The sequence below is a fragment of the Patiria miniata genome, unplaced genomic scaffold (assembly GCF_015706575.1).
Source record: "Patiria miniata isolate m_02_andy unplaced genomic scaffold, ASM1570657v1 HiC_scaffold_18, whole genome shotgun sequence".
Lineage (NCBI taxonomy): Eukaryota > Metazoa > Echinodermata > Asteroidea > Valvatida > Asterinidae > Patiria > Patiria miniata.
The window spans coordinates 10,058,313-10,074,362 of record NW_024037056.1 but is presented as its reverse complement, the minus strand read 5'-3'; the positions used below and the strand labels follow the sequence as shown (position 1 = coordinate 10,074,362).

General features: G+C 40.6%; 1 protein-coding gene across 1 annotated transcript; it reads left to right on the top strand.

The window, feature by feature from the left end:
* The first annotated feature begins 954 nt into the window (after window positions 1–954).
* On the top strand, window positions 955–14,542 carry LOC119724549 (bystin-like). The gene is made up of 10 exons (XM_038195651.1): window positions 955–1,156; window positions 4,328–4,413; window positions 6,180–6,282; window positions 7,107–7,239; window positions 8,393–8,532; window positions 10,175–10,272; window positions 10,416–10,494; window positions 11,349–11,414; window positions 13,009–13,217; window positions 14,241–14,542. The coding sequence occupies exons 1-10, from the start codon at window positions 1,007–1,009 to the stop codon at window positions 14,449–14,451; spliced, it is 1,275 nt and encodes a 424-aa protein (XP_038051579.1). The 5' UTR covers window positions 955–1,006; the 3' UTR covers window positions 14,452–14,542.
* The last annotated feature ends 1,508 nt before the right edge of the window (window positions 14,543–16,050 follow it).

Below are 16,050 nucleotides of genomic sequence, written 5' to 3'. Positions count from 1 at the left end.
TGTGGCAATGCGCGTCGCGAGGATTTTTTTCGGGGGGGGGGGGGGGGGGCGCAAAGCACAATCCCCAACTCCTTGTACTTTCTCTAGCATGTTCTCAATTTATCATTTTTTTTAGGGTGCATGGGCGGGGGACATTTACGTTATCCACCCCACCCCCATTGACACCCCTCAGACGTCCATCTCAGACGCCCATTTTGTATCAAATTAATTATAGCAAGTATGACTTCACACCTCTTTTAATCTTTACGCCTCTTGTTTAACTTCCGGTTGTTTTGCTTTTCCAGTTGGGGGTGGGGGGAACTTAAAAAGCAAAAACGATGCCCATGGATGTGCCCTTTGTTATAATACTTGCACATGCAAATATTGTACCTGTGATTTGTGCCACGCCTTGCACCATGCCTGCCCCCCTACGCAGCCCTTATGCATTATGAGGTGTGCGCTTCATCTGGAGGAAGAGAGCAAGCCTATATGGTGCCACCGTCGTATAAACTAACACGGAAACTTCAGTGTGGCCACTGGGTTTGGGCTTTATAAGATCCTTCTTCATAATACAATGAGACGTGACCTACCTAGAATAGTAATTGAAGTTTCGGGGAATTTGCCATTCATTTATAAGATTGTCAATCTGATGTAACTTTGCGAGAGTCACTCGTTCACCGCACTCACTAATTTCCCCGTGTTTGTTTGCTTTTGTGCCTCGCTTTGATTTTCAAGATGGCGTATCCTGATAAAGGTCTATTTGCTCAGTACAGAAAGCATAATCAAAATAACCTTTTGTGACATTAACAGATGCTTGTGATAGTTCTTTAGTGATAAGTTTGCAAGCAAAGTTGCAACTTCAACTTGCTGAAACAATGAATCGGCAAGAGGGCGTCATTGATGAAGGAAGGTCATTAATGCCAAAGTGAGCCCTCTGTAGTTATCTCATCGGCTTCAAGTTAACCTCTGACCTCCCTGCCTGCACATGGCATGCATGGCGAAACATTGAAGTTGTGCGGATACAAAAATGGGCAAGTCGAAGAAGGGAAAATTGGCAAAACTAGGAGGCGATCCTGTCTCACGATCGTCAGCACTCTCAGAGCAGATCTTGGAAAACAAGGATGTGCGTTCGAAAGGAAGGGCGAAAGAAAGACAGAGACAGGACGAGGATGAAACGGTAAGGTTGTACTTGTAGTGCCCAGATTCCGGACAGTTTCAAAAGAAGTCAGTTTTCTATTTTCTACCCTAGTACTATTACTAGTAGTACTAGTATTCCTACTCTTTTTTGGGGGCTAAACAATAGGCCTATTGGTTTATTCACTTTGTAGTAATTTAATAATGTGTAAATGTGTAGTAAATTATATATTATTAATTATATATGGTAGTGGATATTTTGCCGGAGGTAATGACGGCAAACTAACGATTACTAAAGGTTTGCCGGCGGCAATCCATATCAACAGAGGGCGCTGTACTCTTTAAAATAGGGTTGAATTATAATACGTATTAAATTCCCATCAAAACTTGTGTAGCACGTTTGGTGTAGTGGTTAAGCAAAGGCTCTAGTAAGCGGGATGACTCGCGTTCGATTCCGACCGCACCACATTTTTAAGTTTTTTTTTCTCATCCCCAAATAAATAAGAATATTCTTCTTTTATTATTTTAACATGTCTCAAACATTTTTTGCAGAGTATTACATTTTCTTTTTCAAATTTGTGGCTCTGGAGGATTTTTTTTAAAAGGGAAATAAAGTCCGAAAATTATAAAATGGTCTGAATCCCATCTTGTGAATACGAGGTAACAACGATAATTTTGGCATGGAGCCAGACTAAAACTTGTCACCGGAGAATTTTTTTAGTACAAAAAAACAGTAACTGCGCATGTTCAGTGCTAGTCCGAAAATTTGGGACTCTCAATACTGTGTATGAGAGTCCCAAAACTTAAGGTATCCATATCGTGCAAAACTTTGTGCTGCATGATAAAACCAGTGTGAATCAAATTTGCAAGCTTCCAACTCACTACAGTTTTTTCAACAATCCCCGAAACTTCTGCCTAGCAAAGTTGCTGTTGTGAGCATTGCATCACCAAAAATTCAGCTTTTAATTCTAATTTTGCAGAGAGTTATCGAAATCCATACGTGAGACATCACGTTGATGTGTACTGCAATGCGTTGTGCAAAAAGACTCCTCAGCTTTAACATTTTCATCGTGTAGATAAAACAGCGCCCTCTTGTTGATAGAGTGAATGCAAAATGTTTCATTTTTTAGCAGAGGGCGCTATGTTCATTTGGCCATTGATTAAAAAACAAGTAAGCTGCAAGGCTCTTCCTACACCTACCCAGAATACATTGGGAATCACACCATATTTCCAGAGCATGGAGAATGACGTGGGTGGTTTTTGAACTGCCAAAACCTTGCCTTAAAATTGGATTTAAGGTCTCAAATTTTGCAGGTGACATGCTTGCAACTATAGCATTTTGATGTATGTGTTGTGTGGGCATTAATTAGCCAAATGGTGAGTAAAAAAACGTCAGTAGTAATTTTGCACGTTTTTATGCACTCACGGTCCCAGTCTGGTTCAGTGCATATCCGGCAAACTAACGTTTACTAAAGGTTTGCCGTCTCCGGCAAAATATACACTGCCATTATATATTTCAATTAAAGAACTTACGATGAACAATATTATTGGTCAGTTGGTGTAAATCTGCAGAACTAATTTTGTGGAAAGAGGGCAGGGTTTTGATTTTTGAGGAAAATTATGGGGTAAAACCCACGAAGATGGCGACTAATTTTTAAAGTGCGCCCTCACGTGTTTACAATGTACATCTTACCGAAAAATTAAAACCAACAAGCTAGTTAGTTTGGTCGAACGTTGCTGATTCGTTGATGAAAAATTCCATTTAGAAGCCAAATTTTGGACTCAATTAAGTAGAGGACGACAACACCATTTTGAATAACTGCAGGATTAACATTGTGGAAAATGGGCAGGGTTTTGAAATTTGAGGGAAATTATGGGGTAAAATTAAAAGTGACGTCGATAAAAGAGAAAATGCTGAACTAGTAAAAACAAACTTGGCTATAGTGTCCAAGCGGGATTGATAGACTGTCGATTGGTTGATGTACCAGTGCAATTCCTAGTCTGGATCCACGTTAGAAATACATACTATTCAGAATCTTTTGGTCTGGGAACCAGATTAACTTCCATACTGCGGTGCAGTAAGTGTACCATGATTCGCATGCTTGTTACATCTAATCCGGAAAATCTAGGTACATGTAAGAAAGTAAATTTTTCTTTGAGTTTACTGTTTTAAATTAAAAACAAATTAGGGTCAGTATAATTAGGAAAACATTTCCTGAGGTTACAGAGTTTAGGGGAGCGACAAATCTTTTTAAAGAATTTATAACAAAAACCGGAGGTGTCCTCAACTACACAAACCCCATGTTTGTATGGTCAGCGGCGCCGGGCGCCCACACATGAGGTCATGATCTGTACAATGCATACACATTTAAACCACACAATTACCAAAAAAATTTTGGAAGCCTAGTGTTGTAGCAGACTGGGACCGTGAGTGCATAAAAACGTGCAAAATTACTACTGACGTTTTTTTACTCACCATTAGGCTAATTAATGCCCACACAACACATACATCAAAATGCTATAGTTGCAAGCATGTCACCTGCAAAATTTGAGACCTTAAATCCAATTTTAAGGCAAGGTTTTGGCAGTTCAAAAACCACCCACGTCATTCTCCATGCTCTGGAAATATGGTGTGATTCCCAATGTATTCTGGGTAGGTGTAGGAAGAGCCTTGCAGCTAACTTGTTTTTTAATCAATGGCCAAATGAACATAGCGCCCTCTGCTAAAAAATGAAACATTTTGCATTCACTCAGATCAACAAGAGGGCGCTGTTTTATCTACACGATGAAAATGTTATAGCTGACATGGCTGAGGAGTCTTTTTGCACAATGCATTGCAGTACACATCAACGTGATGTCTCACGTTTGGATTTCGATAACTCTCTGCAAAATTAGAATTAAAAGCTGAATTTTTGGTGATGCAATGCTCACAACAGCAACTTTGCTAGGCAGAAGTTTCGGGGATTATTGAAGAAACTGTAGTGAGTTGGAAGCTTGCAAATTTGATTCACACTGGTTTTATCATGCAGCACAAAGTTTTGCACGATATGGATACCTTAAGTTTTGGGACTCTCATACACAGTATTGAGAGTCCCAAATTTTCGGACTAGTGTTGTAGTTGTATTCCGTAATTTATCAGTGTTATTTCATCCCTTTATAAGAATATCAGGGTAATTTACTTTCTACATGTAATTTCGTGTCAATTTTTTTGCAGTATGTTGACGAGAGACTGTCCCGTAAGATCTTAGAGCAAGCGCGTCTTCAACAGGAAGAACTTGAGACAGAGCATGGAACATCCAGGTAAACATGCCAGTAGTGCTGGATGATGCAGTGATAAGTTTGCCATGATAAGGCCAGTTAAAATTAGTTTTTAGGTTTTCATCACTCCAATTGAACAAAAAAATGGGTCGTACTAATCATCGTCAACACACACACACCCACACACACAGTCGTTTTTTGCTATGCTTCCCAGGATTGGCTTTGTGTTTTCCTTTGTTCCCTGATCTAAACCTTTCCCATAGACTTAGTGCACAAACCTGCGTTCGAGGACAATAGGCACCGTTGTTCGAGGATGAATGGCCCCTTTGTGCTCCTTTTGTTGTCTGTCCTTGAACGTAATACAATACAGGAACACATGTGTGTAAATGCTGGCAATGGTGGACGCCCCATTGTCCCTAATCCTCTTTCCTTTGTTTGTACTTTTTAGCGACAGCTCTCATTGGTTTTGTACACAATTTGAGATTGTGGACGTTCGGTCAATCGTGGACGTATTGTTTGCGCCCCAATTCTTTTGTCCTACGTCCACGATTGCCGATGTTTACATACTCACACACACACACACGCTACTAGTACTAGTACCATCAACACATGTCAGCACCTACAAAACACATTTTTGATATACAAAATAAGCATGGAACTGTAATGTTCCGGTATAGATGAAAAGCGAATTTTGATCTGTTTTAGCTTTAAAGGAAATGTACAACATTTGCTTTTGCTGCAATTTTCAGAAATAAATGGATTTGGAGGATTAGTATATCGTAGCAATATTGTAACACTAACTTGTTTCACTTTTTGGGTTCGTAGATGCTGGAAAAACCAAGATAACCAATCATGTTCTTGTAGTCTGGTTCCCTGACCCCACTTAATATAAAACGGAGCAATTTACAGACTTTGGGGAATTGTTAGATCGGAGAATCAGTCTAGCAGGCTTGTAGTCTTCACAGGTGTGTAATCAATTGCAAAGAAAATGCGGACAAACTGAATATGAAAAATTAGGAGCACTTTACAGTTTTTCTTGAAAATATCAGCACACCAGATGCCACAACTTTACAGGATGCTTTAGACTGTCATTCCCTAACAATCCAGAAAGATATTTCGTGATAATTTGATCATTTGGTTTTTTGATGTTTGCAAATGTTGTTTTTAATTTCAATATGACAATGTATTTTCTTAGCAGCACGGCCGTCGGCCGCCATGTTGCCTTCACACAGAGCCTGGGGTTGAAGAGGTCAGATTGGTTTCGGTTCAAATTTGGTTTCATCTATAATGCTTTCGGCCGGTTTGGCCTTCTCATTCCAATCCAATGCACAACATTAAGCTACATACATGTATGTTGTGTGCAAAATCAAAATTGTTTCGCTGTTTGCGTGCAAGTTAACGGGACTGTGCACATGTGGATTTGGTTAGAAACTGACACTTTATTGGAGGAAAAAAAAACACTTTCAGAATTTGAAAGTGGGAATGCAAACCGAAAACAAAAATAAATAAATACAAAATGGAAATATTGCAATTTGTTTTTAACCCCTTAAGGACGGGGTGTAATGGGGACATTCCTCCACACATAGAGCAAGTGGCCTTTGTGTGGTAGCGGGACTGCACAAAAGCAGCAGCTGTGGAACTACCCACTAGCCGTGTGCCACGGCATACCACAGCTGGCAACTGCATTCCAATGAGGATTAGCGGCCGCGGCCATGACCGCTTCTCGTGCGCATGGGGTTAAATTATTTTTCTCTCAGCCAGCATTTCACTAAAAAAGTATCTTTTGAAAATTACTTTCTTTTTTGAAGGAGTGAGAAAAGACCCACCACAAGTCTGGGTCCGACGAGAGCAGAGGAGTCGGATGATGAAGATGACGTGGCCGAACAAGAAGACAAATATGATTATAACATTGTAAGTACTAGGCTTTGGTTGATTCCATGATAGAATCGAAATAAAAGTAAGTAAAGTCTGTCACGAGCCAATGTGGCCCATCAGGCCTGCGTTTATCTCCAGTTTCAGTAGCATGAAACGACTGAGAATATTTCTATTTCCCCCTGGATGGGATGCTAGTCCATCGCAGGTTACTCCCCAGCTATTGCTGGTACTCATTTGTACTCCTGGGTGGAGAAAGGCAAGTGGAGGTGAAGTTGCTTGCCCAAGGACACAGCATGTTGCAGCAGCTGTATTCGAACCCCTGACCGTCTGGTTATGAGTCACGAACCCTGTATTAGAATCGATCCCAAAATTGCGATTTCCACAATTTTTGCGGAATAGATTCTCAGAAGTAACCATTCCAGTTTCCCGTGCATCGATTCAAGTCTGTCACAGCGATTTTGAAGACCAGCCAACGTGCCTTCGAAGAACACATGATTCTTTATCGAAACGGATCTGATACAGTTTTGAAAGCATGCAGTTCATCAAAGACAAACTGATAGCACAACTCTCTGATGAGGCTCTCCTTAACAAAAACCTTTGACAAAGTAATCAAGAGCCAAGAAGTAGTTACGCTTGTACCAGACTGGGACCTTGAGTTCTAAAAAACATGCAAAACATAACTTGGCCAACTTTAATCACTCTTTATCTTACAAATTTCTGGTAGAGTCCAAAACCAGAGTTTGACGAATCTGGGAGGGAGGGTTAATAAATCGCACTTGTCATGAAAAAAGGGAGAAGAAAGATCTTGTTGTCCCGATTTCAATATCAACTTTGCCAAGGGTGTTTGATTTGTTCGTTAGGATGTTAACGAAGACGATGAGCGGGCCTTGGAGAGATTCATGGCCCATAATGCACCTGCTAGACGGACCCTCGCTGACATCATCATGGAAAAACTCACCGAGAAACAGACAGAAGTCGCTTCCCAGATGACTGGTGAGTTTGTTGAACCAAAATCTGCATCATTTCATAACGGCTTTAGAGCAGTTGTTGGTTCAGTCAGATAAGAGTAGAATGGCCTTTTGTGCTCGGTTTGATTTTGTCAGATTCATCAAGTGTTCTACCGGTAGAGAATAACTTTGTCATATGTCTTTGATTGTTTGTCAGAATATTTCTGACGGTTCTTTTTGTCAAATCCAATAAGAATTTTGTGAAGATGTCACGCACAAATTAGTGACGTTTCACTGCTGATCTAGCACCTTCTTCAGAAGTTCCGGAGAAGGTGCTAGCTTAGCAGTGAAACGTCACTAATTTGTGAGTAACATCTTCACAAAATTCTTATTGCATTTGTCAAAAAGAACCGTCAGAAATATTGTGGCATATGTTCCAGAAATTGAGACTTAAAATTGCCAGGTATTGATCGTGACCATCTCCTGTTGCCGATTATTCGTTTAGCTCTCTTCTTCATAACTGCAAGATTTCTTCAACATTTTAAACTTCTACATGATGACACAGTTCCAAAGCTCGGTGCAATTGGACGATTGTTTTCCTGCTTTTCTTTAGTCATTAAAATAAAATTCTTTGGAAATGAGAATGGCTGGGAACAAGTACATGTTAAACCGAATTCCATGCTTGAAAAGTCACAAATCGTCGCGTCAGTGCAACAAGGTCGTAACTCCATTCTGCAACAAAGTCGTATCTCGCGCGAATACGCTCCGTGCAACAAGGTCGTATCTCGACGTCCATTGACTTTGCATGTACATCCGGGTTATTTTAAGCAAGATACGACCTTTTGACATTCTTAAACTCGCGTTTTGCGTTCATAACTCCATTCTGCAACAAAGTCGTATCTCTCGCGAATACGCTCCATGCAACAAGGTCGTATCTCGACATCCATTGACTTTGCGTGTACATCCGGGTTATTTTAAGCAAGATACGACCTTTTGACATTCTAAAACTCACATTTTGCGTCGTTCATACCATTTTAGGAGATACAACCTTGTTGCACTGACGCGACAAAATGTTGTCGCTCCTTTTTGCGTCATAGTTTCGGAAGAGTACATGTATGTTTGGAATGTGAACATTTTGTTTCAAAACTTGAACAATAAATCATTACAATGATCACATATGACTTTTTAATCGTTGACAGAGAGCGGTCAAATTCTACCGGAATTGGATGAGAGGGTCACGCAGGTGTATAAGGGTGTGGGTCAGATTCTGTCAAGGTATCGGAGCGGCAAGCTACCCAAAGCATTCAAGATATTACCATCACTCCGGCTTTGGGAACAGGTAAAGGGAAGTTACATGTACTTGAACAGTTTGTATTCAAGTCTCTCACAAGTCAAATTACAAGCCAGTCACAAGTAAATCACAAGTCAAATTACAAGCCAGTCACAAGTCACAAGCCAGTCACATGTCAAATTACAAGTCAGTCACAAGCTAGTCACAAGTCAGATTACAAGTCAGTCACAAGCTAGTCACAAGTCAGATTACAAGTCAGTCACAAGCCAGTCAAAAGTCAGATTACAAGCCAGTCACAAGTAAATCACAAGCCAGTCACAAGTCAAATCAAAGGCCAGTCACAAGTCAAATCGCAAGCCAGTCACAAGTCCAATCGCAAGCCAGTCACAAGTCAATTCACAAGCAAATCACAAGTCTAAACACAGATCCATCACAAGTCAAATCACAAGTCAATCATAAGCACAGTTCATGGGCACTGTGTTGTGCTTGTAGTCGAGTACTTCACAAGTACATGTACTTCACAAGTACTTACAATTGAAAATACTAACAATTGCTTCACAAGTAATCACAAGTAGATCAAAAGTACCTTAGTCTGAATGTAAGCCGCAAGCTATTCATTCATGAAGTGTAACAACGACATGCCTTTGTTATTGTTCACCCGCTGTAAGTAGTGAAAGTACCGGTGTAAGTAGTGATAGTACCTGTGAACAATGATCATTGAGTCAAATTACAAGTCGATTCACAAGTCAGTCACAAATTAATTCATGCATCCATCACAAGTCAAATCATAAGCCGATGACAAGTCTAAACACAAATCCATCAGAAGTCAGATCAGAAGTCAAGTCACAAGTCCAATCACAAGTCAGTCATATGTCAATCATAAATCAATCATTATCAATCATTATCAATCAGAAGTCAAATCACAAGTCAATCACAAGTCAAATCACAAGTCAAATCATATGTCAATCACAAGTCAATCATGATCAATCTCAAGTCAAATCACAAGTCCATCAAATTACAAGTCAAATTACAAGTCCATCAGATAGAAGTCAAATTACAAGACGATCAGAAGTCAATCATTAGTCAATCACAAGTCAATCACAAGTCAAATCTTGTGTCAATCACAAGTCAATCATTATCAATCTCAAGTCAAATCACAAGTCCATCAAATTACAAGTCCATCAGATAGAAGTCAAATTACAAGACGATCAGAAGTCAATCATTAGTCAATCACAAGTCAATCACAAGTCAAATCTTGTGTCAATCACAAGTCAATCATTATCAATCTCAAGTCAAATCACAAGTCCATCAAATTACAAGTCCATCAGATAGAAGTCAAATTACAAGACGATCAGAAGTCAATCATTAGTCAATCACAAGTCAATCACAAGTCAATCATAAGTCAATTGCAAGCCAAATCAGAAATTATTAGTAACAGGTGATGAACAACGACAAGGTGATGCCTTTGAATAGCTTGTGATTGACTTGAGACTGGATGACTTATGATTGACTTGTGATTGACTTGTGAGGATGTAACTAAGATTCTGGCTACATGCAACTTAGTATGTACAATGTAGTTCCAAAAAATGCATAAAATAAGATTTGAAAAATTGCACAGGTATGCAGTAAACTCAATTTGATCTCATAAAACTATTTCAGGATTTTGTTTGGGATGTTTTTTCTTCTTCAGATTTTGTACATAACAGAGCCTGACAAATGGACCGCTGCCGCGATGTACCAAGCGACAAGAATATTCACCAGCAACTTGAACGCCAAAATGGCTCAGAGGTAACAGCATCTTGCCTCCGATTTTCTAGTTTATTGCAGAACGAAGACTTCATTTACATCGTTTAATTTATCTTTTTGAATATGAAATGGTTCAGCTGATATTAAACTTTAATTCAGAGGTGTTGTTTTTCTTGCTTTGACAGATTTTTCCACTTAATTCTGTACCCAAGAGTCAGGGACGACATCGCGGAATTCAAACGGCTCAACTTCCACTTATACATGGTATGGTAACATCTTAAGAATGTAGGGAAAGAATGTTGCAACCTGACGCCACTTTATCCTTCATATGTCATCTCAATAGAGGTCAGTTATTGCAAAAATGCTGAAAAGACATGAATCTGGGACTGAGAAACATTTCCAATTTTGTTAGGAAATACTTAACAAAATGTTCTTGACTCTCCATAGACTTTGTACACTACTGCTGAAGTGGCGTCGGGAAACTACATCTTTCCCAGTGTAGCCTTGTTCATTATTAATATATTTTTTTACATTAACCCTCCTATGCAAACATACATTCTGTGCCAAGCAGTCCTTTCAATCAAGTGACTGTTTTCAATAAATTATTCCCAGCCTACATAAAGCAGGATTGACTGTCTGGGCCTGTTTAAGTAGCTTGATACAGCTATGCTTTGACACCGGGTGAGTGATAAAACAGCTATGACCACAACTTGCCTGCTTTGTCTGTTGACCCAGTTTGACTAGTCACAGTGCTTGCCTGACTGCTGGCGACTAGCCTTTGTTAAAAGTATAGCAGGGGAAGTGGAAGTGAATTTTGACTGTCTGTGACTGTTTAAATAGCAGAAGGGTCAGTACGAAGTGTTGTGTATGGACTTGAATTAAGACTAGTAGACTATTAATGTACTTGTCAATGCACATGCGTGCGCGCACGTCTGTATGGAAAGTTCCAGTACTTTCTCTCTTGTTCAAGTGATAGTTTTGAGTGACAACATGTTTGGCCACTTTTGGCCCTTTCTCAAAGTTATTAAGGTCTCTGTGTCAATTTTTGAGTTGTACAGTTACTCCAAGTACACAACAAGAAACATGTTTTTTGTTTTTGATTTTGATCTAATTTTCAGGCTTTGAAGAAGGCTCTGTTTAAGCCGGCTGCGTTCTTCAAAGGAATTCTTTTGCCCTTGTGTGAGGTAATTCTTCATTTTGTCTTTTTTTTTTACACAAATGAATTTCAATTCCTTTTATTTTATTCAATATTAGGTTTTGCCCTTCACCGGCGTATAAACACTGTATACTCACTGTGTTACCAGCAGAGTGAAAGTGAAAACATGTCACTCGGGTGGGACTCGAACCCACAGCCTCCTGCTTTCTAGTGCAGATGTCATTTCCACTGGACCACCGAGCTTGCAGGATCGGTTGGCTGGTTCTTCTTCTTTCGTTTGAGGCAGCAGAAAGTCAAGCAATTCCATCCAGTTGTCTAAGCCATGTTCTTGTTTGTTCGCTGACAATGGCGAGGTCAACCGTGTCAGCTGGGGGGCCAAGTGCACCGCATTCGTTGATGATGTGCTGTGCTGTCTGCTGTGGTGCTCCACACACGCAGGCTGCTGATGGGCGTAGGCCCCAACGAAACATGCTGGCATTGAACCGGCCGACTCCTGTACGCAAGCGGTTCAGGGTGACCCATTCCTTTCGAGGAAGGTCTGAGCCGGGTGGGGCTGTGGTGTCGGGGGTCACAGTAAATTGATCAGGTCGGGCAGTCTGCTCCCAGTCAGCCTCCCACGCACTACGCAAAGTGAAGTTGGAGTTGCAGAGGGCTGCGGCATGACGGGAGAAGGGGCGACGAGAGGGTAGGCGTTGGTTGGCTGGTTCAGATCAGTTTGCTAGGTCGTGGGTTCGAGTCCCACCTGAGTGATTTTTCTCACTTGCACTTACGGGGTGACAACACACCGAAGTGTACAGTGTTTATACGTCGTCTAATATTGAATTTACATCACCCCGACGCAAAGTCCATCTGACGAATACTATATTTTATTGTCATTAGACAAAAGGCAAGTAATATTTGCTAATTTTTACATTCTTTTGGTAATTCTGTTTTTGTTCAGTTGTTTTTATTTTCATAACGCAATTCCAGAGATATGAAAGGAAGTGTTATGTCCGTGACAGAGACAATTAACCTTGATATCTAATTAATGATGCAGAGAAATGATCCGAAACTCCTAGTCTGCAATCTCCTTCCCTTACTAGATGTATAAGATTTGCAAAATACATTTTCAGATTTATTCACAAACAGCTTTGTCACAAACTTTACACATTGCTGGAATGCGGGTGATTCCCAATACAGTGCGCCACCAAAAGACTGCCCTGGAGAGTCCATTTTTCAAGTTTACGGTCAACAAAAACATGGCCGACTCACCGCGATTTGAACGAATATTAGCAGAGAACTTGAGGAAATGTCTGATAGATCGAGGCATAGCATTCTGCCGCCTCACAAAAAAACACCATCTCGATAACAAGAAACGCAAATAAAAAAAAAAAAACTCGAATCAAACGCTTACTGACCGGAAAACTAACAATTTTAAGTGTTCCGTGCTGGCGAATTTTTTTACCGTTTCCCACAATGCACTGCGAAAAACAGGACTCTCCATGGCAACCTCTTGGTGGTGCACTGTATAAGGAATCGCCCGTGTTACCTGTTTTTTTTTAATGTCGGCAATTTTAGATTATTAACTTTACCGTGGTGAATCGTGCAGCATTTGTAAAACAAATAATTCATTTGTGTGTTAGAGTGGAACCTGCACCTTGCGAGAAGCCGTCATCGTCGGCAGCATCCTATCCAAGACCACCATCCCTGTCCTCCACTCCAGCGCCGCGCTCCTCAAGATTGCCGAGATGGACTACAACGGAGCCAACAGCATCTTCCTCAGAACCCTCCTGGACAAGAAATACGCTCTGCCTTACAGGGTCATCGATGCAGTCGTCTATCACTTCATCAGGTAATTGGTCATTTTATGTAGACGCCGTGCACAAGTACCCCTATCAGTGGTTACAAAGAGCGATGGTTAGGGAGACCACTGGAAGGGACATTCAAATGAATTGCCGACTCAAGTAAAGCACAAGCCTGATCAGAAGTAACATGGGCTGAACACCAAAGTTATAATGACTAGGGTCAATGACTCGACTCGAGTCTGAATCGAGGCACAATGCCAATGGGTAATTGACTCTACTTGACTCGAGTCACTGCGAGTAACTGATTTGACTTGACTCGAGTCCCTCATCAGAAGACTCGACTCGAGTCGAAGGCTTATAACACTCAAATCCCAAAACTGTGGGAAAATATATTTGCGATGACTTATGGTACAAAGTTATTTATGCTTGCGCACGTCCTGTTACCGTCAAGTTGTGGCCGGTTATCGCGTACCAATGTACCACAAATCACAGACTCCAACTTCGTGGTTTTTATAATGTACATGTACATGTAGTTCACAAACTACTATCCCAGAAGCAGACATTGAACACATTTCCCGATTCTTGGTTTCTTCGTCGTCTTCGGGTGATTTCTTAAGCCCTTGATGGAACTCCTGATAAATTTATCTCCTGCTTTCAAACATTAGTTAGATATACTTTAGTTCTAAATCAGAAACGGTTTCGTATGTTGGAATTTGGTTCCAAACCAGCGATGAAACTGAAGTTTCTCTTCTTGTCTATTGGATACCGTGCAGCATCTTTTAAGTCTTCATAATAAACTGGTGCCTTGTGTATATTCTTCCATTCTGTAACGAAGGTGTTCAAATATCAGTGACTAGAACTGACTCGAGCATAAATCTGACTCGACTCGACTCGATTTGACTCAACCACACACTGTGACCCGAGTCGACTCAACTCGACCTTCTATTTAAAAAACTTTTTTTGTTAATTGTTAACTTTTTTGACTTTTTTTTTTTTTAGGGGGGGGACTTTTGTGTGTGATTGACTTGTAGACTTGACTACATTTCTGTTATCTATCTTCTGCATTGTAGATTTCAGCTCGACAAACGAGAGTTGCCGGTCCTGTGGCACCAGAGCCTACTCACGTTTGCCCAACGGTATAAGGAGGACCTCGCGAAAGAGCAGAAAGAAGCACTGCTTGACCTCTTGAGGGCTCACTCACACATGGGCATCACGCCCGAGGTAAGAAGGGAACTCATGAACTCCAAGTCACGTGATACTGAGGAGCCAATGGCGTCGTAGAGCTAGGAGACTCACAAGAGTGCATCACATGTGAAGTACGGAGATAACATTAATTTGGCCTCGACATGGATCACCCAAAAAACAAAGAACTGAAAACAAAAATCATCTACAAGCTCGTTGAAGTCACAAGAGGTTTTCAAGAAATTTATCAACCCCTGGCCAAACACAATGTGCATCAACGAAAGTAGGGGATCCCAGTAAGCTGGTGAACAAGTCAGAGTAGTGACATCAAGATGAAATTTTTTTGAGCTGCGGAGCTGAATATCTTATCACTAACGGCAAAGTTTTGTGTTAAAGGGAAGATACAACATTTGCAAACATCAAAAAACAAAATGATCAAATTATCACGAAATACCTTACTGAATTGTTAGGAACTGACATTCTAAAGCATCCTTTAAAATCGTGGCTCCTGGTGTGCTGACATTTTGAAGAAAAACTGTATTCGGCCGACCAGCGTTGGAGAAAACTGGCTTTTTTCCAACAACTGTTCCTACTTTTTCATATTTAGTGATTCGGACTTTTCTTTGCAATTGATTACACACCTATGAAGGGGTACAAGCCTGCTAGACTGATTCTCTGACCTTACAATTCCCCAAAGTGAATTAATTGCTCTGTTTCATCTTAAGTGGGGTCAGGGAACCAGACTACAAGAACATGATAGGTTTTCTTGGTTTTTCCAGCATCTACAAGCCCAAAACGTGAAACAAGTCAGTTTAACAATATTTGCTCTAACACACTAATCCTCCAAATCCATTTGTTTCTGAAAATTCCAGCAAAAGCAAAGTTGTACATTCCCTTTAAGTACGAAAGAGCTGACAAGTCACAAGCTGAAATTCCACGTTTGCAAGTTCCTCTTTGCCAGCATTTTATGGCTGTTTTCCAAACTCCGGTTCTGGCTCCAACTCCATTGTCGAACTTCATGCCTTAAGCCAGAATGGAGACGAAGCCGGGGTTTGGAAAACGGCCTTTGAATGCAAACCAAGGTTAAATTTATTCAGTGATCAGTTTGCCTTCCATTGGATAACTTCCTATGGAGGTCTTGGACTAAATTATGGGAATTTATTGGATTTATAATACTGCATGGGGGGGGGGTGAAATCTGGTCATCTTGGATGAGTTTCTTTTGAAATTCAACCTCTTGATTATTATTCACAAGATGATTATTCAGGTGATGTAAATTCAATATAAGCTTTTGCCCTTGGCCGACCTATAAACACTGCATACTCAGTGTTACCCCCCCCCCCCCCCCCACACCCCCAGTGAAAGTAAGAAAAAAAATCACTCGGGTGGGACTCAAACTCCTGACTTCCTGCTTTCTAGTGCAGACGTCTTACCACTTGACCACCGAGCTTGCGGGATCGGTTGGCTGGTGCGATCAGTTGGCTGGTTCAAATCTGATGTACATGTAGCAACGGGTACCGCAATAAAACTATATGTATTGGAATTTGCATCAGGCATGGTGTAAATTCACAGAGTATACCATACAGTGTTTATACATCCGTCAAGGGCAAACCCTTATATTGAACTCTTGATTATTGAAATATATTTACTGTACATGTATTCTGCTTGAATTGATACAACCTTGGCATATATACATGTA

What these genes read in the sequence shown, in the direction of transcription:
- LOC119724549 (XM_038195651.1), top strand. Translation starts at nt 1,007, where the DNA reads ATGGGCAAGTCGAAGAAGGGAAAATTGGCAAAACTAGGAGGCGATCCT. An exon ending in ACAAATATGATTATAACATT is followed by an intron (nt 6,283 to 7,106) that starts GTAAGTACTAGG and finishes TTTGTTCGTTAG; the next exon opens with GATGTTAACGAAGACGATGA. An exon ending in CACTCCGGCTTTGGGAACAG is followed by an intron (nt 8,533 to 10,174) that starts GTAAAGGGAAGT and finishes TTTCTTCTTCAG; the next exon opens with ATTTTGTACATAACAGAGCC.